Source organism: Rissa tridactyla, chromosome 14 (assembly GCF_028500815.1).
Source record: "Rissa tridactyla isolate bRisTri1 chromosome 14, bRisTri1.patW.cur.20221130, whole genome shotgun sequence".
Lineage (NCBI taxonomy): Eukaryota > Metazoa > Chordata > Aves > Charadriiformes > Laridae > Rissa > Rissa tridactyla.
In genome coordinates, this window is record NC_071479.1 from 786,891 (window position 1) to 809,705 (window position 22,815).

The 22,815-nt window shown below is 54.6% G+C and overlaps 1 protein-coding gene and 1 long non-coding RNA gene across 2 annotated transcripts; one reads left to right on the forward strand and one right to left on the reverse strand.

Moving 5' to 3' along the window:
• Positions 1 to 4,804: 4,804 nt before the first annotated feature.
• FAM78A (family with sequence similarity 78 member A) lies at positions 4,805 to 19,156 on the reverse strand. The gene is made up of 2 exons (XM_054221028.1): positions 17,275 to 19,156; positions 4,805 to 9,271 (listed from the first exon to the last, which is right to left on the reverse strand). Exons 1-2 carry the CDS (start codon positions 17,535 to 17,537, stop codon positions 8,743 to 8,745), a joined length of 792 nt encoding a protein of 263 aa, XP_054077003.1. The 5' UTR covers positions 17,538 to 19,156; the 3' UTR covers positions 4,805 to 8,742.
• Positions 14,843 to 17,354, forward strand: LOC128917674 (uncharacterized). Its single transcript, XR_008469322.1, has 3 exons — positions 14,843 to 15,138; positions 15,505 to 15,650; positions 16,157 to 17,354. It is a non-coding gene; the product is annotated as an uncharacterized LOC128917674 (long non-coding RNA).
• Positions 19,157 to 22,815: the final 3,659 nt, after the last annotated feature.

A 22,815-nucleotide genomic window follows, 5' to 3' on the forward strand; every position in this document is an offset into this window, starting at 1 on the left:
TGGCATGCGACACCTCCTAGCGAGGCCGTATCAGCTGTGCTCCCCCAGATAGCTAATAAACCTCTTGCTATGGAGAAGATTGGCTTGGTAAGAATGTGCTGTTGGCACGCTGAGCCATTTCAAGTTTCTTTTTCGGAATGATGGGAGCAGTTGGGGGTTGTCCCTGCTGTGCTGCTTGGTACCTGTTTAACTCCTTTACCCTCTGCAAGTGAAGGACCATTAGAATCACTCCAGATCCTGATTAAACACGCGTTTTCTTGCTGTGCTTCCAAATTCATGGCAGAAACAACCCAACCCCCTGAACTATCTGCCCTTGAGAAACAGGTGCCGCTCCTGGTTTCCATAGTAGCTGCCGGAGGAGCTGAGCAGCGTAGAGAGGCTGATCGTGACCACAAGCCTACAGGAATATGCACAAAACATAGCAAAGTCGAACTTCGAAAAATCTGCATTTTTATTAGATGACTCAAGGACTTGGCAAGTGCGTGTGGTGCTGGGTCGGTGGTTGCCAGAAGCTGTTACAGTCTGTCATCGGTGTTAGGTGGCCTGTGATCTCGTGGCCTCTGTCCAGTTTTTTGTGGACAGATGTCCACCAAAGAATAAGGCTACTGACACAGAAAGCCCCTGTCTTGGCAGAGCTGGTACAAAAGCCGAGGACTGCCTGGGCTTGGAGCCCTCGTTCCATTAGTTGTGTTGTCCAGGCTGGTTGGGCCTCGAATAACTAATAGCAAGTGTTCCACGACTACTCTGGAGGAGCTGATCTTTTGTCTGTGCTAATGTGGTTGTGGCCTTTTTTTTTCCTGCCGTTTCAGTATGGGAAGAAATCTTCCGAGGCTTTTATCAAAGGTGGATTCTTAATTATTCCTAATGAAAGAAATAATATAACTTCCCCCCTCCTCCTGAGACTGGGCCATGGCCTGGAGGCACGGGAAAGCCAAGTGCTGGTGGTGCTCCGCTACGGCCGAGCTCTAGTGGTGGTGTTACGGACCTGGGGGGAGCCTGAGGCGTAGAGAGGATCTCCCCAAATCCATGGAGAGACCGCACCAGGGATTGCTGCTTCCTCAAAGGCTAAAGAGCAAGAAAGAAAAGTGCCTTTTTTCTGGAAAAGGGGCAAAAGGTAGCTTTGTCACAAAGAGGCACAAAAAGAGAAAAATTATTTAATCTGTTTTAGAGGGGTTTTATGGTATAACACTCGGTGTTCCAGAATACAGAGTACCAGCGGCCATCCCGCTTGGTCCAGATCTGTCTCCTGGGAGGGAAGAACATCATTTCTTGGGCCCTTCTGTGCCGCAGCAGTGGGGCGGGGAGAGGCAACCAGAGGACAAATGCCGGCGGCGTCCTTCTGCTGTCGAACCGAGGAGTGATGGCAGGGCTGAAGTTCATCCCGTGCTGCTGACCAAAACCCTGGTGATGCTCGGTGGGAGAAACCAGACGCGGTTCTGACGTGACCATCTGCTCAGGACGGGTTTATCAGCCTCAACAACGAGCTGCCTCTGTGCATTTGTGTGTGGTGAGTCTCGGGGGTGAGCAGGATCCTTTTTAGAGATGGTGGAGGTCAGAAAAGCACCGCTGGACATCTCGGACCATGCTCCGGCTGCTGGGAGCAGGGAGCGAGGCAGTGGAGAGGCAAAGGCAGGCGGTAGCAGCACCTCCCCTCCCACCATTTGCCCAGGACGTGGGGCACAGCCTCGTCGGCGCTGGGCTCTGCCCCTCGCCAGCTGTCCTGTGCAGAGGTGCCTCCCTTCGCCCCCTCAGCCCGTGTGCGCATCCCTGCCGCCGCAGGCCAGCCGCCCGGAGGAAGTGACATTTTATTTCTCCCTTAGTTTTCATGTGTCCTGCCCTTGTGCATTGCTTTCAGCCTTGCTTAAATAATCCTGCCTGAGCACGTGTGGTAGCGCCCAGGGAGTTTTTGTTCCTAGACAAACATTGTGTTGAGCCCCGGGGTTTGGGAAGAGGCGGCTGCAGCTCGGTGGGGGTCATAGAATGGCCTGGGTTGGAAGGGAACTTAAAGACCATCCATGGGCAGGGACACCTCCCACCAGCCCAGGTGGCTCCAAGCCCCGTCCAACCTGGCCTTGAACCCCTCCAGGGATGGGGCAGCCACAGCTTCTCTGGGCACCCTGGGCCAGGGGCTCACCACCCTCACAGCAGAGGATTTCTTCCCAACTTCCCTCGGTCGGCAGCAAGACCGGCCCCGTCCTTCCTCCCTCTCACCGCAGCGAGGCCCCAGGGTCTTGCAGCCATCAAGAAAACACCGACTCTTCCTCACCGAGGGATGAGCTGGGACACGTTGGCACGTTCTTGAGCTCTGCACACCTACGTGTGCCCGTGGGCTTCTATCTCTGCTCCCCAGGGCCCCGCTGCTCCGCTCAGCGCCCTCCCTGCCTTGCGCTGCCCCCACCTCGGTTTTCTGCAACTTTCAGTAGGTCACAAAGCTCCTTCTCTGCAAACATCTCCCTGGCCCCCGCCGCAGAGCCGGGACTTCTCCATACGTGCCTTTATCGCCCCCGGGCACGCTTTGTGCCGCCAGCGCCCTGTCTGCGCTGCGGCCGTTCCCCCAACGCAAGATAAAATGAAGTGCTCTGGCACCGTTCCTGGGCGCTCGCAGCTGCGGGGCGTGCTCTGGCCTCGGGCTGCCGTCCTGCCTCGGCACAGCACCCCATCCCAGCGCTGGGAGGGACGGTCACCCCCCGTCACCCCCTCGCTGGGCGCATGGTGCTGGGCTCAGTGCTCCTGGCAGCACCTCTCTGCAGGCGCCGGGAGCTTTGGCGCTTCAAATGCCCTGGGCCTAAATGGTGCCCGAATGGCTTCTGCATCAAAGGTGACGTACGCTCTTGCCCTGTTTTGAGGGGGAAACGTGGGACAGCCCCAAGGTTACGGACGGTGGTGGGGTCAGACCTGGCTCTCCAGGGCGGCTCTCCCGCGTTTGGGCTGTTTGCCAGGACGCTGTACCCAGCAAAGGTGTCACTGAAGGCAGCCTTGGAAATGCCGATGCGGATGGTTTGAGGAGCTCTGTCGTAATTACGTGCAAGCAACACGTGAACAGTATTTTTTATTTTTTTTTAATAGGTGCTTCGAGACTCTTCAGCGCATTGCTAAAAATATTTTGCTTTAAAACTCGAAAACATGAAGGGATAAAATGAGTGTTTGCAGCTGAGCAGCTTAACAAGATGAGAGATAAAGGAAATGGGAAACAAAACCTGATTTGCATCAGCAGAGGGAAGTCCCTGCAAAAAGTTTTGAGCAAGGACCGTGGAGGCCAGGGGGCGTTTCTTCAAACGAAGGAGCCGTTTCCTCAGTCTGCTTAAAACTGAGGTTAGAAAATCGTGAAGCCAAGTGACAGAACCTCTAGAAAGGTGAAGTTTGATGCGTGGGCTCAGCGTTCACAAATGCTCCGCAATAAAGGCGGAACGTTGGCGGTACCTGAAGCCCCAGAACTGGGCTCCGCTCTGGCCCCGGCTCTGCTGGGCTCGGCAGCCGCTGTCCTCCCCACCTCCCCTCTGCCTCCTCGGGGCTTTTCCAGCCGCTCTGTGCTGACAGTAAGCGACCGGGTGCTTTCGGCTTTTTCAGGGTGTCACCCAAAACAGCTGTGAGTTGGCTGGTGTCCCCTCTCCCTCCCTCTCCAGAACTAGGACATCTAAATTTAACCTGCTATCAACAGATGAAGCCGGAGAGTTTCCACTGGGGAAAGGAATCCCGCCCAGAACCTGTCCTCTCCTCTCCTCGGCCTCCATCCCTGCACATTCCTGTCCTCGAGCTGTGACCTCCCGTACGTTTTGTTCCTCCCCTTCCCCTGCAACGTTTGGGTTTGTGTTGCTGCTGGTGGAGCTTCTGAGCCATGGGGCTGTTGGGTCTCACGTGGCCTGTGGTGGCCTCGGTGGCCTGTGGATGGTGGTGCCCGCTCTCCCCGCTGCCCGTGCCGAGGGTTGGCTACAACCGTTCAGGGCCATAAAGGGCTTGGGAGAGGCTCTTGTTCGCTGCGGGCAGGACCCAGGGAGATGCGGCGAAGGGGGGACAGCGGTGTGGGATGCCCCTTGTTGGGGGTGGGAAGGCCCCGAGCGCGGTGTGGCCGCTGCAGCCCCAGCGGGGTCCGGGGGTGCTGGGCGGGAGCCGGTGCGGCAGAATTGTCCTGCAGCAGGACGAGCGAGACGTCGCTGCTCCTGGGAGGCGCCTTCACGCTTCTCTGCGGGTTGGATGTGAGAGCAGCAGAACTACTGAAAAACCAGCCGGGCCACCCCTGCCCACCCAAAATAATTCTGAGTTTCCTTTACTGGAAAACAACCAACACCTAAATCCGAATTTTTATTTTTTTTGGGGGGGGGGGGGGGCGGGGGATGAATAATGAAATGAATGCAGCGTGGTATTTGAAAACCAGATGTACACTGCAGCAGCTTTTAACCTCTCGTTTGCCCAGGTGGGAAAGGACGGGGCTGCGCTGAGAGCCCGCTGCTCCCCAGCCGTTTCGGCTTTTTCAGCAGTGTTTACAGCAAGCATCTGACCAGGCTTTTGCTAAATAAGCAAACAGCGTCGGGAAACCCAACCGTGCGGAAGTTTGGCTGCTGCCTGCGCCGACGGGCTCGGCTCTGTCCTGCCGCCACACGACACGCGGCAGCCGGGTAATGAAAAATGCAGGATGTCGGCTGGTACGTTTAACCAGAAACCTCCGCGCTCTATCTGATGCTGACATGGAGAGACAAGGCACTCGCGGTAAATAGGGTGTTCATCGCCGCCTTGAAACGCGAGCGCAGAGGTGGTGGAGCCATTTGTTTAAAAACAGCCACCGCCCAAACGACTCCAGGCAGACGCATTTGAAAACTTCACTTTATTTCTCTGTCCGTTATAAAAGCAGGGTTTTGTTTTTTACATCTCTGTTAGGTGTCCAGACTCGGTACATCTTGGTTTTGTTTTCACAGTATCTCTGCAAGACCAAGGACGATTCTTATTGCTGCGCCGGGAGCCGGGGCAGGGGGGGACAGCGGTGCCGGGGCTGGGGCAGCCCCCGCCGTACACCCCCGTACCCCCGTGCTGGACCCAGCCTTCTCTCCGCTGCGCCAGCTCAACAGGTCTGCTCCCCCCAACGCTGCTTAATACCTTTATTGACTCCCCGAGGGGCCGTCCCTCTCTCGCCACGCTCGTCAAGGGTAGGAAAGGAGAACCAAAGGGCCCGCGATGTTCTCGCCGTGTTGGCCAAGCTCCATGGCGTCTCCCAGCCCCTGCCCCGCGGCTGCCGGGGCGGGGAGAGGGCGCAGGTGAGGGTCTCGGCCAGGGCTCACCCTGCTGCCTCCCACCCTGGACCACTGTGGGGTTTCGACAGGGACGGTCCAGCTCCCCTGCCATGCGGGGCCGTAAAGAGCTGAGCATCGTTGATGAGAGAGGTGAGGCAGAGACAAGCTCACGTACGTCATTATCCCGCGTTGGTGCCCCATCACCTCCCCAGCGCCTCCTTTGTGCATTCCTGGTTCTGCAAAAAGCTGCCAGAGAAGGAGCTTTATTTACCACCTTACTCGCCGCAGGATGCCCCAGCTCCCCAGACATTTAAGTCCCCGTTGGGACCCCATCAATCCCTGTTCTAACCACACGGCTACTAACCAGCCGTGCCAGTAGTGATGTCTGTAGCACCTGTTACCTCCAACCACCCTTCCTTTTACACTCAGTCTGTCCCCATCAGTTTTCTAATGAAGCAGCATTGGGAAAACATCATTTTTAATCACAACGCGTGAAATCTCAAAAGCGGCAGCATCGCTATTCTGCGCCGTGTCTGGTGATGTGAATGGAGGTGGAGGGGCACGTCTCAACCTAGGCACGGGATAAAGGCATTCTTTGGGAAGGAAGAAGTCCATGCAAAGCTGACCCCAAAGTGAAATTTGAATTTCGTATTTTACTGCTCAGCTGGGTCTGTTCAGTGCAACAGGACGAATTAGCCAGGAGGTTACTACCAAATTGCATGGATGCATCCAGTCCGCCAGGTAGAGGGAGTAGGAGGGACCAGATTTACTTAATGCACTGGGAGACTAAGTCCAACACGCAGCTAAGTGGAAAAGGACGTAGGTGTTCCCTGAATGTGGTTTTTGGTGACTGAGAAGAAATCTTTCCTTGGAATTCCTTTGTGCAGCTAATTAAGACAACTGGGTCTGATTTCTTCAACCTGTGCTGACATTGGTGAGAACTGTAAGTACTCAGCACCTGGAGACAAAGTGAATACCAGACAAGAATACCCCTTCTGCTCCCACCTGCGGGACTGCCCGGAAGCGCACCTACGCGGCTGCCGAGACGCGTGTAAGCGTTATCGGCTATTCACCCACAGCTCACATCTTGTCCTCTTCTGCATGTATTGCCTAGGAGAAAATACAGACCAGTCCCAAAGGGCTGTGCCGGTAGAGCCGTAGTTGGGGTTTGAATCCACGTAAGAAAATGGAGTTTAATACAGAGAGTGACTGTGCAAGTCAAAGTCTCCCTAGCTTCATCCTTTATAGTCCCAAAGCCTAGATTTAGGCAACCTTTGGCTCGTGGATTTGGGTTTGATCCAGTCCATTCGTTTGCAAGCTTCTTGTTGTGCTGGACCTCAAAGATCTGCCCGTTGGAGAGAGCAGCTCCGTGGCCGAGCACCTCTGAAAAATGGGGGGTTGGTGCAGGGACCCAGGATCCTTGTTTGCTGGTTTGCGGCTGGGGGGAAGGGGGTGGGCGTATCTTCTGGGCATCCCTTCCCCAGGCAGGTGGTGATGTCGGACCTGTTGCCGAAGTAGATGGTGTGGCTTTGGAGAAGTGAGGAAGGAGAACTTCTTGCTGGTAATGTCCACGTGGAAGGTGAAGATGGCAATAGCAGCGAGTCGGTGCCTCTCGGAGGGGAGAGCCTTTGGAGCAGCGTGTGTGTGGCCGTGAGACCTGTTCGGAGCAGCTCAGCAGGGCCAGGCTGGAGTCTGGCACGCTGGGTGCTCTTCAGTCCCAGCTCTTGAGGCGAATTTTTAGTAAGAGGAAGAAGTGTTCTGTCTAGGGGAAGGAGCTGCCGAGGGAAGGCGAAGTGATCTGCCTTAGGCCATGTGCTGGAGCAAGAGAGCGGATCCTCTGCTCCCCGTCCCGTGCCCTGTCCTCCAGATGCCACCTCTGCTGCAGAACTTCCTCCGCCTGCAAACCCTGCCCCTCCCGCTCCCACAGCCTCCCCGGCAGAAGTGCATCTGGTTATCTCTGAAGCCATCTGGCCCTTACTGAAACCTAGAGGTTCCACCCCCTGCCCCCAATGCACCTTTCTCACCGGAGGATCTACCCCCGAGGGCCGGGGGCTGCCCTGCTGGCACCTTCTCGTGCATTACACAGATGGTTGTGCCATGACAGTACCATGGTCCTGTCTGTACCCCATTCCTGACAGTCACGTACATCGTGAGGCCATTTGGAAGAAAATTACTTACTGGCCCCAGTGTGATTTGTTATCGGGGGAAAAGCAGCTTTCCATAGCTTTTGCTTGTAGTGTTTGCTAGGAATGGGTGCCTGGTATTCTCAGACGTGGCTGTTCCTGAATTATGGCTATTGCCGAGTAGACTTGGTGGATAAAGATCTGCCCTCACTTACACCCGTGCGTCTCCAATGACTTCAGAAGGATCCTTTTTATATCCTGCTCTTCTTACAGCACCATCATCTGAATTTCATGGGAAAACAGGGCAACAGAGCTTCACCAACAACAGCCGGCGCGCGAGCCGTTGGCTCTCGGGCCACGAGAAGGTGAGACCGTGGGCTAGCTGGGCAAACACCTGCGTGTCCTAAAGACAAACCCGGTGGGAAATCCCCCTGCCCTCTCGATCCTTGTTGACTCCCAGGGCCACAGCTCCAGCTGTGAGATTATCCGGTATTACAACGCTAACGGGAGGCTGAGATCACCACGTGTGAGCAGTGCAAGTCTGCCTGCTGCCCCTCCGGCGAAGCAGGGAGATGGCCTAGCAGCTCCCACTCAAGAGACATCCCACAGCAGGTTTGTTATTTGCATTGCTTTGAAACTGAGATTATTTCCATGCTTCCTTCTTCCAGGTTTCAAAACCAGGAAGACTTTCTTTTTATCACGCTTCTTCCGATTTCATGCCCTTTTCATCCATCAGCCCATGACACGCTGGCAATCTATTCCTTATTCCAAAGCTTTCTCCCAGAAAATCTGTAGAAAGGACATTCTGCCTGGTGGTGTTTTTGTTGGTTTTTTTCAAACATAGCTTTAAGGCAAAAGTTTGGCAATGCAAAGCAAAGTCTACATAAGGCCGCATGACTTGGATTTGCAACTCAGAACCTTACAGCTTGGAAAAAAAAAAAATAATCCTTATCTTAAATAGTCAACTTTTTGCTCCAGGAAATTGTTTCGTTCTCAACCAAAAAGAAAAAAAAAAAAAAAAGATTCTTTAAATCCCAAATAAAATGTTCTTATTGTTCTGGGCAGTCTGGACAAGCTAATGAGACTGAAGTTCAAAAAGTAACTAAAGTAGGGAAGAAAAAGACAAAAGCTCTACGGGTAGACATCAGTGTTAGTTTCTTCCCTTAGGAATCCAGTGACGAGACAGACCCCGGTCAAAGGTCTCCTCTTTAGCTTTAGCACAGTGAAATCCGTCCCAATGGGAGAAGGTAGAATGGTTGCATTTGTTGAATGACTAAAAAGTGCATTTTGATTTTGCTCAGATTATACGTGTGTATTCTAATACCTAAGTGATTGTTTTGCTTCAGGTTGTTTTTGTTTTTTATTCTCCCTTTTAGTGCCGGGACGCCAGGTGTATATTATCGATGTTTTGGAGGTATCACCACAAGTGGTGGTCCATCCTTTGGCCTCCACATGAGTACCTGAGCATCATTGGCATTGGGTTTGACAAGGGCACTGGGTGGTATTGGCTCATTCTTGCTAAGGACCTGGGGCTGCTCTTGAGCAGAGGGCTCCTGCAGCTTGGCACGCTGCCCCAGGGGTCTGCTGGGATTCACCTCAATGCCCAGCCTCATGCGCCATTTGATAGTCTGCAAGGTCACCATTTCGTTGGTAGCCGTGTTGGTTGCAACCAGCCAGGTGGTGAAGCTTTGATCCCGGTGAATGCTTGTGAGTTTGGCCACATTGCTCTCACTGACAGGCACGGCCCACGTCACGCTCGGGTAAAAGTTGTCGTTCATACTGATGTTGAACTTGGACTCCTTCTTTGTGGGACCCACGATGGTGCAGGTTTCTGTCGTGTTTCCATACCAGGGATAGTTCACTCCATCTGAGTCGCTGATGGCCTGGATTTTACCATCCAGTAGATCCGGAAGCTCCCAACTTGACCTGCAATAAGCAACAACAAATTAAGGATAATGCATTAATTAACTAGTTTAGAAACATGCCAAACTTTGAGGAAGGAGTTGTGAATGCATCCCCCCTTTAGCTTTTACTGGAATTTGTGCCTTTCACACCATCCCGCCGAAAAAGCTCATCCCTGCCATTAATACTGTCTGCAGATTTCCAGGACTGGTCACCAAAGTCTATCCTGCTGTTCAACGCCACTGAGGAACCACCACCCGGCAGGGCCAGGGCTTTCCTTGCAGGGACCGGTGGCTACCTGGAGCGGTTCAAAATATGTGGGTTTTTAAGTGATGCTGCAAAGGGCAGGTGCTCAGCAAACTCCGGTGTTGGAGAAAATCCAGCACTGGAGTTCTCCTCTTGCAGCTCCCCAGCTGCCGGAGCACGGCTGAACACAAGGACTCGCTCCAGCACCGCGTGGGGGATCTTCTGCCTCTTGGGCTGGTGAGCGCAGGGCTCGGGGCTGAGGTTCCTCCTCTCAACAGCATAAAAATCTCCCGCGTGGGCAGAAGAACGGGCAAGTTCAGAGCTGGCCCTGGGGGTGAGGTGACAAAGCCCTAAGGAGTGGAAGATCAAGGACTCAGCTGGACCATAAAGCTTCCCTGTTGACTGCAACCTCCTGAACCAAAGGTTCCCACTGCCTTACGCTGTTCTTTCTTTTCAGCCCCTACCAGCAAACACTCATTTTCTCTCTGATGAGCCAACGTCCCTCCCCGCTGGCTGCCTGGCGCTGGCAGTGTAACCCATCCTGCTCCAGCCCTAGGACGGACCCAGTTCCAGGGGCTGGGGATGGTGTTACGGTAACCAGAGACAGTGGGGTCGGCCAGCTTGTACAACTGCCTGCGCCCGCCGCCTCTGCGCTGTGCCGGCCAGACGGGCGGAAAGGTCAGCCTCTCTGGCGAGACAGTAAGTGAAAACAGTCCTCTGCCACCTTGTAATGCTGATGCACAACGTGGAATTATTTTTTTTTTTATTACTTCCAATTCAATTTTTAAGATTAGATTTGCCAATAGAAATGAGCTACTGTAAACATCTCAGAAAACGGGTTAGATATTTGCAGAGTAAAGGCACTAAGATGGCACGGCCACAGACCACGTGCTCAGAGCAGGTATTTTAAGGACATTCTTTTCAAAACCAGGCGGCTCTAATGCACCTTCTCCTTCTTGCTTACAACTTGGCCCTCCCCGCCACCCCGAGACGACGTCCCTGCTGCCCAAGTGGCAGAAGGGACATGTGCCAGCGTGACCAGCTCGCTCCCGCTGTGGCACCTGCAGTCATCCCCGTGGGGGGGCCGGGACGCTGGGCTGGGGACTGGCCCCCCAAGCCCTGCGGCTGCGGGCTGGGCCGGGGCACCCGGCTTATCTTGGGAGGGAGAGAGAGGGGACACGCTGGGGCTCGTCGGGGGAACTCTCCAAGCCTTTAATAAGTCCAGTGCTGCGGCTCACGATAGCTCCCTGAGCGAGGGGGGGACACACACGCGTCGGGCTCTGACGCAGCTTTGGGACAATCTGCTCCTCTCCACTGGCCAGGACTAATGTGATCGTCTCACAAGGCTGTTCTGATTGTTAATTAGTTAATGACCGTGAAGTGCCTCCATGTTTGTAACCGCTGGATCGTTCAGCAGTTAGCTGTAAATGTCTGGCTGTAGCTAGAAGATGCCATGGGGGATTTAAAGATCTCGTTTATCTTTTCTCAAGCGAGTGGGGAGTCCTAGCAAAAAATCTGCCCTGTGCAGGCATTGGCAAGGGGCTGCGTGGCGCGGGGGACGGCTGGTTTGCAGGTTGGACGGCCTGGCTGGACCACAGAAGGTGAAGGGCAAGGCAGGACGTGGGCTGCTCTCCGGGATGCAGGGATGCTCTGCGGGATGCTCCGAGCAGCAGGACGGGGGGGCAGCAGCAGCCGGGGGTTATGCAAGGGTGACGTCTCCCCACACAGATTTACGGGCTGCTGTCAGCTCCGGCGGCTGCAGCAATCCTCTCCTTGAGCTCACAGCCAGCAGGCAGAGGGAGTCCTTTCCCTGGAAGAAAATTTTCAGCGAAGGCAGCCAAAAGGAGATCCCTGAGCAATCCTGCCAGGACCCCCATCCACCAGAGAGATGTTCCTACGCTCTGCTCTCTAAACCCGAGTCATCCTGGCTCGCCGCCCCCCGCGCTCGTCAGAGAGAGCTGAGAAGGGAAAGGCTCCGGGGACGCTGGATGAACTCAGCCCTCGGCGGGCAGATGAGCAGAGGTCGTGCTCTGCAGCCCCCCACCTCCTCCCCAGCGCTGAAACACCATCTGGGGGCTCTTTCTCTCCCTTCCAGCAGATGGTTTAGGATTACTCTCCATTCAGACCGCGTCCGGCACTCAGTTCAGCTGTCACCGGGGGATGAGATGTGACAATTTCCTGGAGGTTTGCTCTGTGACAGACGTGGTGCTAAGGTGCAGCCACAGCATCTCCGTGGGTGCGGAGGTGCCAAACCAGGACTGGAGATGCTACGAGGGAGGCTGATAACCCCCCTGGGCTGCTCCAGCCTACTCAGGTCAGAGTCTGGGGGGCAAATGGCAGGAGAACCAGATAGAGGATGCTCAGGAACCGCAGTTCAACTAAGATCTATTTGCCCCTGTGTTCCTTCCCAGCAGAGGTATCTGACCCCAGACAGCTCCCTACAGAATTACAGGACCTTCTCGGGACTTGCCCAGGGTTTAAAGGAGAACAAAAAGGTGGAGTTGTGTCGCTGAAGGCAGGATGCTGCCTGCAGAGGCTGCGAAACCCCACCACAAAGCCCAGCATGTCGGTGAGCAGGGTGTCGGTGAGCAGCGTGGCTGCGCCCAGGGTGGCTCTGAAGAGCGCCCCGCTTAAGAGAAGGCATGGGCAGAAGCGGGGAAGAAGAAACTGTCCCGTGTTTCTTTGTGGAGCACGCTGCGCCTAATTCTAGCGAGTGTGGTTAAACCTGGGATTTCAAAACCGTCACGCTTTATCTGCACAGCTTGGTAACGAGAAGAGAAATGAGGCCTTACAACGGTCCCGTGACCGGAGGGAGAGTGGAGGCTGCGCGGTGGCTGCTGGTGGAGCTGGCTGCCCCTCGCCCGCTGCCAGAGCAGAGGCTGCGTGCCAGCCAGGTGAGCAGCCTTTGCTTGCACAGCGTGTCCGTGTCAAATAACACGCCAACAACTGCCCTTTTGGATGGTTTTGGAAAGAACGCTGTGGAATGATCTTTGGCTGCATCAGCATCTTTCTGCGGTGGTGTTGAGCCAAGAAAAGATCAGAAAGTGCCCAGCAAACACTTTGCTGACAATAGCAGGGAAGAGGCGTGAAAAGAAACCAACCTATCTGGTTTCCTGGGTTCACTATAGCTGATCACCTCCAAAATCAGTGGGTTCTGGCTTGTAACAGTGCCAAGCTTGTTTCTGCCGCTTCTGAAACCTTCAGAGTCAGTATGGGCGTCGCCAAAGACTGCAGCTGCCAACAACCCTCTCTTAACAAATGTTGTCTTGCACCAGGAGGAAGAACTTTGAGCTATTTCTCGTGGCACAACTGTAGCCCTGCTGCTGACAGCCAAGCAGCTTTATGTAGGTTTTAGCCTCCCAGATCTCATTCAGATATGTTTCTTCCTGTTCTGCCGCACGAAATGAAGCCCCCAGCTTATCCCTGGCCCTCCAGATGGCCGCCCCACAGCACGAACCCAAGCAATCCCTGCAGCAGCCTGGGCAGGGACGGCAAATCCAGGCACAGCAGCCTCCAGCCCCGAGCACCCAGCGGTGACATGTCTACATTCAGTTAACCTTTTCAGACAGGCATCGGGCACTATCGCATCCTCGGCCCCCATTCCTTAAAGCTCCTAATTAGTCACGGGCCAGATGGACTTGCGTAACCTCCTACTTTCCGGCACCCTTCCTCTCCACCAGCTCCCTGGAGAAGACAAACCCTGCTCAGACCCAGCCTGTGCTCCCAGCAGGTACCAGGGCAAGGGGCGGGTGCAGCGAGAAGCCACCTTGGCCATCCCACATCGCTGCCTCTGCCTGCCTCCCTGCGCTGGCGACTTCCTTTCCAGCAAGAAAACCTGAGATTCAGAGCTGCTTAAGTCTAAATTATCCTTTCGAGTGTCTCTCTCACCTACTCTGGCATGTCAAGCAATTCAAGTCAGGGTTGTAGGGAAGAGGAGGAAGGAAATGAAAGATGTTCCCCAGCTGTGGGAGCCACGCTGCTGTGGTCCCTCTTCCCCCCGTCCTCCAGCTGCAGGGTCCTGCCTCGGCGCTCGAACCGGCGGCGATGGTTGACGCGCGCTGGTTCAGGGGGTAAAACTAGCAGAAAACTGGCATTGAGCAAAAGGGACGCATTTCTGCTGGTTTAGCTGAGCAGGCTCAAGTCAGACCGGAGAGCCTGTTTAACCGGGCTACGGTGCGTGCTTACAGCCCAGGTAAGGGCCAGGGGCCGGCACGGGCAGTGAAGCCTTTTCCTCTAAACCCCTGGAGTAAATTCCCATGGTGAACTGACCTCCCTTCACTTCCCACGGAAAGCATAACCTTTTTTTCTTCAGTGAAATCTGGTTTTGATTGTGTTTTCCCTCCCGAGTGCTGGGGGTTTGTTCTCTTGACAAGCCAATTTCTCGAGTTCATCCTGTCTCTGCTGCAGGGCACCAAAGACTTAATCTTGCAAGAGCGAGATGCCCGGTAAGGCAAAGCAATGATGTGACGCTGCCCAGCTGCCCCACCGGGTCCTCCAGGGGAGAAATAGCTACCTGAAACTTCTCCAGATCCTTGGCTGATCGTATGCAAACTCCGATGTATTTATCTCTCTGTTTTGCATATCTCCATCTGCACTGCTTCTTGCACATCTCCATGGAGATGAAGAAACAAGGCTGGATAATGCCATTCTGGCGGTGCCCAGCCCCCGACATGGGTCCCACCGGGTTCTGCACGAGCCGGTGCGGAAACCAGCGCCCGCTGCAGGAGATCCCAGCGGGGACCTGGTCCAGCTGCTCCTGCCCAGGCCAGAGGTCCATGGCCTGATCCTGCCGCCTCCCGCTGCACAGCAGCATCCTTCCCTAGGGGCACAGGGGAAAACCCTGCTCGGGGGAGCACTAACACCAGCCAAGGGGCCAAACGGGAGTTTGCCCCAGTTCCGCACGGACGGGGGGGTCAGGGAGCACAGCCGCATCCTCACGCTGGGGGCTGTCATGTTCCCAGCAGCATCTGCTGACTCGCACGGAAAATAATGCCAGCTTTTCCATGTTATCTGAGCTTTACTTTTCCTTTATGTTTAAAAATACTGCATTTAGCCCCAAAATTTGTCAGCACCACTTTAAACGTGTGTGTCTAAATTATCCCCTCTGCAGCTACCATCCCTATAGGAGCGTTACGCATAGCTCCATCTGCTCCAGTATTTCTCAGCTGTTTCTGTCCTCGATGTAATGGCCAGCTTAGACACAGCTAACAACTTCGAAGCATAAAAGTGAAAAATTAATCCAAAGCCTGCTCTAAGTATTAGCGCTCTGGTTGACTGACTGATTTTTTTTTTTTTATTATTATTATTATTATTATTTTCTGTTTGCCTGTCACCACAGTGGGTAAAAAATATGTATGTTCCAATAGTCCCTTCATCATGGAAAGTTGGGGCAAATATTCAGTTGGCATAAATCAATGCAGCTCCGCGGAGGTCAGTGGGATTACAATGAGTTACACCAGCTAAAGGCTTGGCCCCTCCTTTCAGATGGGTTTGTGTCCTGTCTCTCTATAACGGTCTTCCAAGAGCATGTTTCAATGGCATTAAAAGAGGCTTTTTCTCCCAAACGCCTTTATTTATAGCTTTCAGATGGCGATGGGTCTACAGAAAGAGAGCGGAGGAACAGACCAGCTCCTGCTTATGTTTGGGTAACTCTTATTTTTATATCAGTTAAATGTCATTAAGCCTCTTAAGGAAAAAAAAAAATCTTTGTTTCCATGATTTTCTGGCTAATAGCTCTCCTACGTAGCTGCAGTGTTAAATTCTGACTACCTGTTTACAGCACTTAGCTTGTAGGTACAACTTTTTTTTGTCTCAAAGCATTCCAGCAAGGGAAGACCGCACCAAATCCTCATTTTAAGCACAGGGAAACTCAGGTGCAGAGAAATAAAAGGACACGCTGAGGTTGGCAGCCCACGGCAGCCCTGGCAGAACAGCTCTCTGCCCCGTCCTTGTTATTTCGGTGGATGCGAGCTGTATTTATATACAGTGGACTTTTCTGTTTTCCTTTGCAGCTGGTCGCCAAAGACAGGATTTCTAAATGAGCCCGAGAATTACACATGCAAATCCCAAACGCCTGGAATTGGGAACATCTGAGCAACAAATTGTCCTTGCTGAAGACGGTGTCGGAGCCAAAAAGCCTACAGATATCGGGCCTGTTGTAAGTACTTTTAAACTCAAGATAAGCCGCTCTGCTCCCTCGCTCCCGGTGTTTGCCAGGTGCCAGTTTGCTTCTCGAGGCACTTCCCGTTTGAGCAGGGAGGGGACGTGGGGACAGATGCGGGGGGTGGGACAGGCCGTCGCTTGCGGCTGCCCCTCGGCGTGCCCTTCCCTCTGCTGCACACCTTACAGCGCGGATTTGCCTTACATCCGCGATGCTGAACCCGTGTCCTCACCCCGGCTTACAGGCAGGGAAGAAGGGCCGGGGTGTGCATGCAGATGTTCAGGCCTCGAGGAGGGCACCGCACCGAGTCAGTGTGTCCTGTTCTCCAGCCCCACTCCGTATTCCCATCCTCCTTCAGCCCTCCTCACCCACTTTTTTTTTTTTAAGCCACCCAAAATGACCCTCGAGGGGCTGAGCCGGCATCTCCCCAACCCAGGGCACCTGGGATGAGCAGCCGGGAGGGTTTGCTTAGACCTGACCTCTCCTTTCTGCCTTGTCCCCAGCGCCAGGGCAGCATCAGCACCTCCAGCCACCAACCCATCTGCCAGCAGCAGGCTCAGCGTTTGTCCCCGTGGCTGGGCAGAGAGAGTCCTGCTGCACCAGTGCTGCCCCGCACCGAGAGCTGCAGGACTGGTCTGTGCAGGCAGCGGGAGATCAGGTGCCGCTGCTGATCCAATCGCGGGCCAAAGCCTGCGACAAGGGTTGGGGAACAAACTGGTGGGGGACCGGGGAGAGGTGACTTCTCACAGCAGGGAGGTGGCATTTTAATTTGACTCATTCCTGTCTCGCTATGACTGTCTGACCAGTAACACGGGGTTTTTGGTGAGCAAACAGCCCCCACGTTCCTCCTACCTTACATATATACCTATATATTCCCACTCTTACGTTACCCAAAAGGAGGGTTAATGTGAAATTTCCACCCTGCTCCAAGGTGATGCAAAAGGGTTTCATTATCAGTGGGTTAAATCCATCTTGTGCTTTCCCTGTGGGCTGCCTGCTCCCGTGGGCAAAGCAAGCAGGATTCCTCCTCTGACGTTAAAGTGCGTTCCCGAAGCCGGTGGGCTACCGCGCTCGCAGCCATGGCACACTGCAGCAGCAGCACCGCACGCTGGGGACGGCACCGTGCCACAAGTGTCAGCCCTCGCCTGTCCCTGGGGCTTGTCAAGGCGCAGTTTTACCCCGTAAGGGATGGGGGGGGACAAGGAAGAGAGGAGCTGGCTGTCAGGGGAACCCCTCACCTAAAACACGTACCAAACCAGGGGTGCCCGTCGCGGCAGGGCTGACCTGGGATTTCAGGATCTCTAGCGCTGCTCAAAAGCTGTTGTCAAATACAGTATTGCTTTTGGGTCCCTGACAGAGCAAGTGGGTTTGGGTTAGGGCTTGGGCACATTCCCAGTAGAAGAGAAGAACACCCACCCCTTTAAAAGGGCAGGGACAAGCTCTCCTGTATTTTAAACATACGAGAAAGTCCTGATAAGTTTCAGAAGGGCCGGGTTTTAAAATCAAACCAACCAGGCTATAATTTTCAGCTCAATCCATTATTTCCCAGCCAGGCCATGGTTCTCCCACTCTTTCTTCCCGCTAGGCAAATGCACCCGCACGCGCTCTTGGAAATACTTACATTCCCTGTTCCCCGTAGTGATTGTAAAATTCCATGTGGCTGCAAGCCTGGATCCAGCCCACGATCCAGGTCTCCTTCTTGGGAATAGGGGGCACCAACACTTGGGCAGAGGCTCGGAAGTGAGGGGTCCGGTAGCGCAGGACCACGCTGGAGGACTCGTCGATGCTGGTGGGAATGGGATCGATGGAGGCTTTGACTTCAATCACTGAAATACTTTCCCGGAAAACTTTGGATTTGCAGCTAATACTCTGAATACAGCCCATGGCATACCCCGAGTACAGTCCGACGCAGCTCCTGGGGTACTCCAGCAATCCTGGGGAATATTAGGCATTGAAATTATCTGGTGCTAGATCAATTACAGATCTTCTTGGTTTGTAATCTCAAAACTGATATCCATAGGATAGAAAATTCATCATGTAAAGCCTTAATTTGAGTATCTGTCTTACAAGTACTGCTCGTATTTTTGAGGTTAGCTGCACTTCAGAAGCAAAAGGGCCTTTAAGATTTATTTTTTCCCCTTTTAACGACCTATTAAGTCTCTTGCTCAAAGTCTTTGGGTTAAAAAAAGGTCTCTTGAGTTCAATAAATAATGGTGGTGTTCTTAGCTGATATATTTAGTCCTTCCTTTCTTCAGATGCGGTCTGTCATTCACCGTCAAACATAGGACTAGCCGGTATTTCCCTTTATTCTTTGGATGAAAAGCAGAATGTTGATAGACACATCTATATAAATAATGAAATAGTTTTTAGCCCCAGCTTGTCACAACCGGTGTGGATTTCCACTTCCTGACTTGCAGTTGTTCATAACTTCCTTTCGCACAAAATTACAATAATAACAGAAAGAAACGACGGGTGGAAAATGCAAAAAAAAAAAAAAAGTAGCAAATCTCCGATTTTGGAGGCTCCTCCGCCAGCGCTGTCAGGGCTTTGGGTTTGGGGATTTATTATTTTTTTTTAAGTCTTTCCCTTAGAAATAGCCGAAACCATGAAGAACGAGCCGGAGGTCCCGGTGGCGCAGGCGGGGGCTGAGCCTCCCCCGCTCCGCGCCCGCTCAGCGCCGCGGAACCGCCGCCCCTGACATCCCGCCGCCACGCACCGGCCCGGGGGGCGCCGGCCCCGCGACTGCCCTTCCTCCGCCTCCTCCTCCTCCTCCTCCTCGGCGAGCGCTCCTCCGCAGGCTTGTCCGACCTTCCTCCTCCTCCTCCTCCCGCTGCCGCCGCTCCCGGGCGAGCCGGCTGTGGCTCAACCGGCGGGGCTCATGGAGGGGGCGGCGGGGGCTGCCCCGCACACGCGTGGGTCCTCCGGGGGGTCGGGGGGATGTCACAGCATCCCGCGGCGGCGGGGACCAGCGCCGAGCACCGGCGGCCGCCGCGCACCGCGCCGGGCTCCCCTGCGCTGCGCGGGGGCGAGGTGCGGCGGGGGGGGATGGACCGGGGGGGGAGGCTCCTTCTCTCGCTTCTCTCGCTCTTTTTTTTCTCTTCCTTCGCCTCTTTGCTAGATGCCCGGGGAGGTGAGAGGAGCAGGATCGGTGCCTCCGCCTCCTGGCTGCCGCAAGCTTCCTCTCTCGCAATACATTCATGCATACGGGGACGGCGCCGGCCCCCCCGCCCCCCCGGGGCTCAGCCTCGCCGGTGGAGCAGGGGGGTGCGGGGGGGTTCCCGCTCCGGTCGCCGTCGCAGCATCAAAAAAAAAAAAAAAAATTAATAAAATAATAAAATGAAGGCAAGCGGGTCAAACTTTGCAGAAAGTCGTTGGTAGCCTTTCCCTGCCGCCGGCTGCCCGGGCAGGGACCGCCGCATGACAGCGGCTCCGCCAGCCCGGCGGGGGGGGGACGACACCGGCGACAGGGCTCAGCACACACCCCCCCCCCCGTCCTCCCTCCTTCGCCCAGTCCCATCCCTCCCCCTGTATTTCGCTTTTCAACTGCAGCTGTTGAAGCTAAACCTCCTTTGCAAACCCAGCATTTCCTCCCACGCCTCCGCGAATTGTGGGTAATGTAGTTTTGGGTTTTTTTTAAGAAACGTCTTTTTTACATTATTTTTTTTTTTTTTATTTAACTGCAGTGTATTTTCTCCTGGTTTTTCAGATTAGGATTTTCTTCTCCCAGCTGGAGCTCGGTTGGTAGATTCGGTAAAGGGACGGTCTCCTTATTTGCAAAACCTGTAGCCCTGGGCTGGATGGGCTGTGATTCAAGCGACTGGAAATGCAAAGCTCTCCATAGCAGCAAAGGGACTCAGGAGTAGCTGGAATAGAGAGAGAGAAGCGTCTGAGGCAGCAGTGGCCTGTGGGAAAGTTGTAAACTTCTGTTACAGCCCGTTTTAGGCGTAACGTCGCTGCCTGGTCCTGCTGACCGTCAACCGGCTGAGGATCCTAATGCTGAAGGTGAGGTACGTGTGTCCAGGTTCTCGGTGGTGGCTGCCGTATGTCGAGCGTTTCGCCAGGCTCTGGGTGCCCGTGTCCTCCGTGACTTGTTTCTGAATAGGAAACCTGGGGAACTGAGAGGTAAAAATTGCTTTGCCGGTGCCACTTGCGGTATGGCACAGCAGCACAGAGCTAAGCAAATGTCTTGTAGTCCTTCCCACCCCGCGCTCCCAGCAGGCTTGATCAGCTCACACGGTGCCTGGTGTTTTTCAACACTGTGCACTTGCCGTCTGCCCTCCGGCAGGTCGGAGAGACTGGAGCTACTGGGTGATCCTGACAAGTGAACGCCACAGGACGAGGGGAGGCAGATTTGCTCCTTTCCACCCACAGCAGGTGGAAAAAAACCCACACAGTATATTGTTATGTTTTTCTTCTGCGCGTTTCTCAAAGCCTTGGCTAAGTATTTATTTAAACTTCACAATCTCTGTGAAGGGCGCAATTATAGTCACTAGCCCTGCAACAGATACATGAACTAAGAACGCACTCAAGCTACGAACTTGCTACCACAAGAAAGAATGAAATGAGCATCTCCGAATGAAATATCCAGTTGCTTTGGCAGCCTCCAGAAGGTGCTGAAATACTTTGACATTTCCAAGACACTTTCACACTTTTCAAACAAGCTTGTCACAGTTTCTCAGAGCATTATGAATCGGGCGAAACTGCATATTCTGCAACTCTAGTTTCGCTGAAGCTTTAGCCAGGTCTTGCTTCAACTTGGCTGTGTCTGGTGTTCTGGTCAACTAGGAAATTGCATTATCTCATTCTAATTAAATCAGCTTTTCATCTTCAGCTGGAGTTTTCTTTGGGTTTTGGTCGTGCCTGTCTCTGTCGTGCTGCTGTGAGTGATTAAGGCATTAGCATGCTCCACCCCGGAGCGGGTGCATGAAGCCGTGCGCAGAACGGTTCCCGTGCCCGAGAGCGTGGTGCTGGCTGATGGAATTGCCGGGGTTGTGAGGCCAAGCTGTGGTGAGTAAGAGTTAGGAGCGTCTGGCGATGCTGTGAGTTGGGTTTCCTTCTGCTGCTCGTTTGATGGACTTGTTCCCGTCTCCTTGTAGCAGGGCCATGCTCCCTTCCTGCTATTGCTCCCCCCAGCATCGCGGCCTGCCCTGTGCCTCCAAGTCCTTCCAAGCACGTTTTCTGAAAGGCAGGGTCTCACCTTCGCCACCTGAGCAGCGGCAAATAAAACCAGCCCACCAGAGGCCATGCTATGGTGTGCTAATGGGCCTGACCGGCACTGCTGCGTGTGCTGTAAATACTGCAGAATATTGTATTTTATTTTGGCTAAGCTTTCTTTTCTCACCCCTGGAAGAATCCCACCCGGGAGCGCTGCAGGTTTGCTTGCAAGCTCTGTGGCTGCGAGCGCTGCTTCGTGGCCAGCCGTGGCCAGGGGCTGGGGCGCACCAAAGCTGCCAGTGAATAGCGGCTAAAGGGGATGTTGCCATCCCTCCTGTCCCACCCGCGTCTCCGGTATGGTCTGCATGGCCGTGCTGGCTCCTGAAGCCGTGCACGCGTGGCTACTATGCGGGGCATTGTGGCTGGCAGCCCCCAGTGCAGGGGACTGCAGCCCCGCAGGCAGGCAGGGGTGGGCCGGCAGGCGGGGGACACGGCCGGGACCGAGTGGATGCCGTGCGTGGAGCATGTTGGATTTGTCCATCTGGGTAGTCTCCGAGGCGCTCGATGGCCCGCCTGGATCGGATGTCAGGCCTGGAATAGCCCCGCCGGAGCAGGGAGCCTGTCTACAGGTTTAGCGGGGATATTTATAAACCCCTGGGTTTGTGGCTGTTTTGTGAGCGGAATGTGTCTCCTCCGAGCTCGCTGCCTCCCTTCCTCCGTGCGTGCAGCGGGACAGTGCTTGGCCCGTCCTCACTGCTGGCATCGGGGACATTTCCCTCCCAAGCTCAGCTTGTCCGTGGGGACAGGCGGTGACAGCCCGTCCGGCTGCAGGAGAGACCGCGTTGCTGTCCTTTCCCGCTGCGCTTTTGGCGGGGGGTTGCTGGCACTGCCTCCGTCCCGCGCTGCCCGTCCTCCTCCGTCCCCTCTGCTGGGACTCGCGCTGGGCTGCGAGGCTGGGTCCCGTGGGGAGGCCAGGGCGGCACTAAAGCAGAGAAATTCCCCCATATCCGCATCAGAAAGGACAGGAACCAAATTAAATTAACTCCTAGTGCCTTTCAAGGTATTTCTTCCCCATGACAGCTCCTGAGGAACGTGCTCAGCTGTAGCTCAGCATCCCCGGCACAGGGTGGGACAGGGGGGACAGACCAGGTTCCCTGTTTCTGCAGGTTCCTGGCCACCAGTGCTTTAACCCTCTGCTCACAGACGTCTGCAAGGAGCCCCACGCAGTGGCAGGAGAGACAGGGAGGCCATCCGGAGGGGAGGTGACGGCTATAGCCAAGTTAAAGCAGCGATGACGGTTATCTCCCGGGCTGATGTCAGGTGGGCTGAGATTTTCCACATGCCTCGGAGCCGGGCAGCGGGATGAGGGCAGGCAGACAGGGACAGGGCGCTGACTGCTCCGATAGCACGGGAATGCCGCTGTGCCGCGGCGGTCGGGGGGGAGATGGTGGGTGTCGGTGATGTGGCAGCGTCCGTGCGCGCTCCCAGGCTGCCGCAGCCCCAAATGGTACCTGAGGCGATGGGGGCTGCAGTTTATGGGCTGGGTGAGGGCATCTGGGGAGGGGACGAGCTCCTCCCCTGGCCGGGATCATCGTCACTGACAAGAGGTAGGTTCCCGGAGGGTGTGATTCAGAAATAAATGGACATGTATTATTTTCCTTTGATTCATAAGGGGGTAAGTACGAGCAAAGCCCAGGAGCGGGGGCTCCTCAGGACCTCTGGCACTTGCTTGGCCAAGCGTTGCCCTCGCCACTGGCCTGTCCGTGAGCTGGGCACAGTCTGGATGCACAGTTCGTCTAGAGGATTTTCAGATCTATGCATAAAAAGCATGAAGAAAGCACAAAATTTTTCTTATTATCTTAGAAAGCCAAAACCCACCTTTCATTTAGCACTTAAGCTCTCCCGTGCCTTTTGGACAAGACTTTTAAAGATACCTGGGCCAGGGTACCTGTACAAACACTGACTTCTGTAACTGGACATTTGTGTAGGCAGATGTCACTGCCACCAG

Bases quoted from the DNA above. Each gene is read 5' to 3' on its own strand.
- FAM78A (XM_054221028.1), bottom strand. From the start codon at position 17,537: ATGGGCTGTATTCAGAGTATTAGCTGCAAATCCAAAGTTTTCCGGGAA. The intron at 9,272-17,274 runs GTAAGTATTTCC...TGCTTATTGCAG, and splicing joins CACTACGGGGAACAGGGAAT to GTCAAGTTGGGAGCTTCCGG.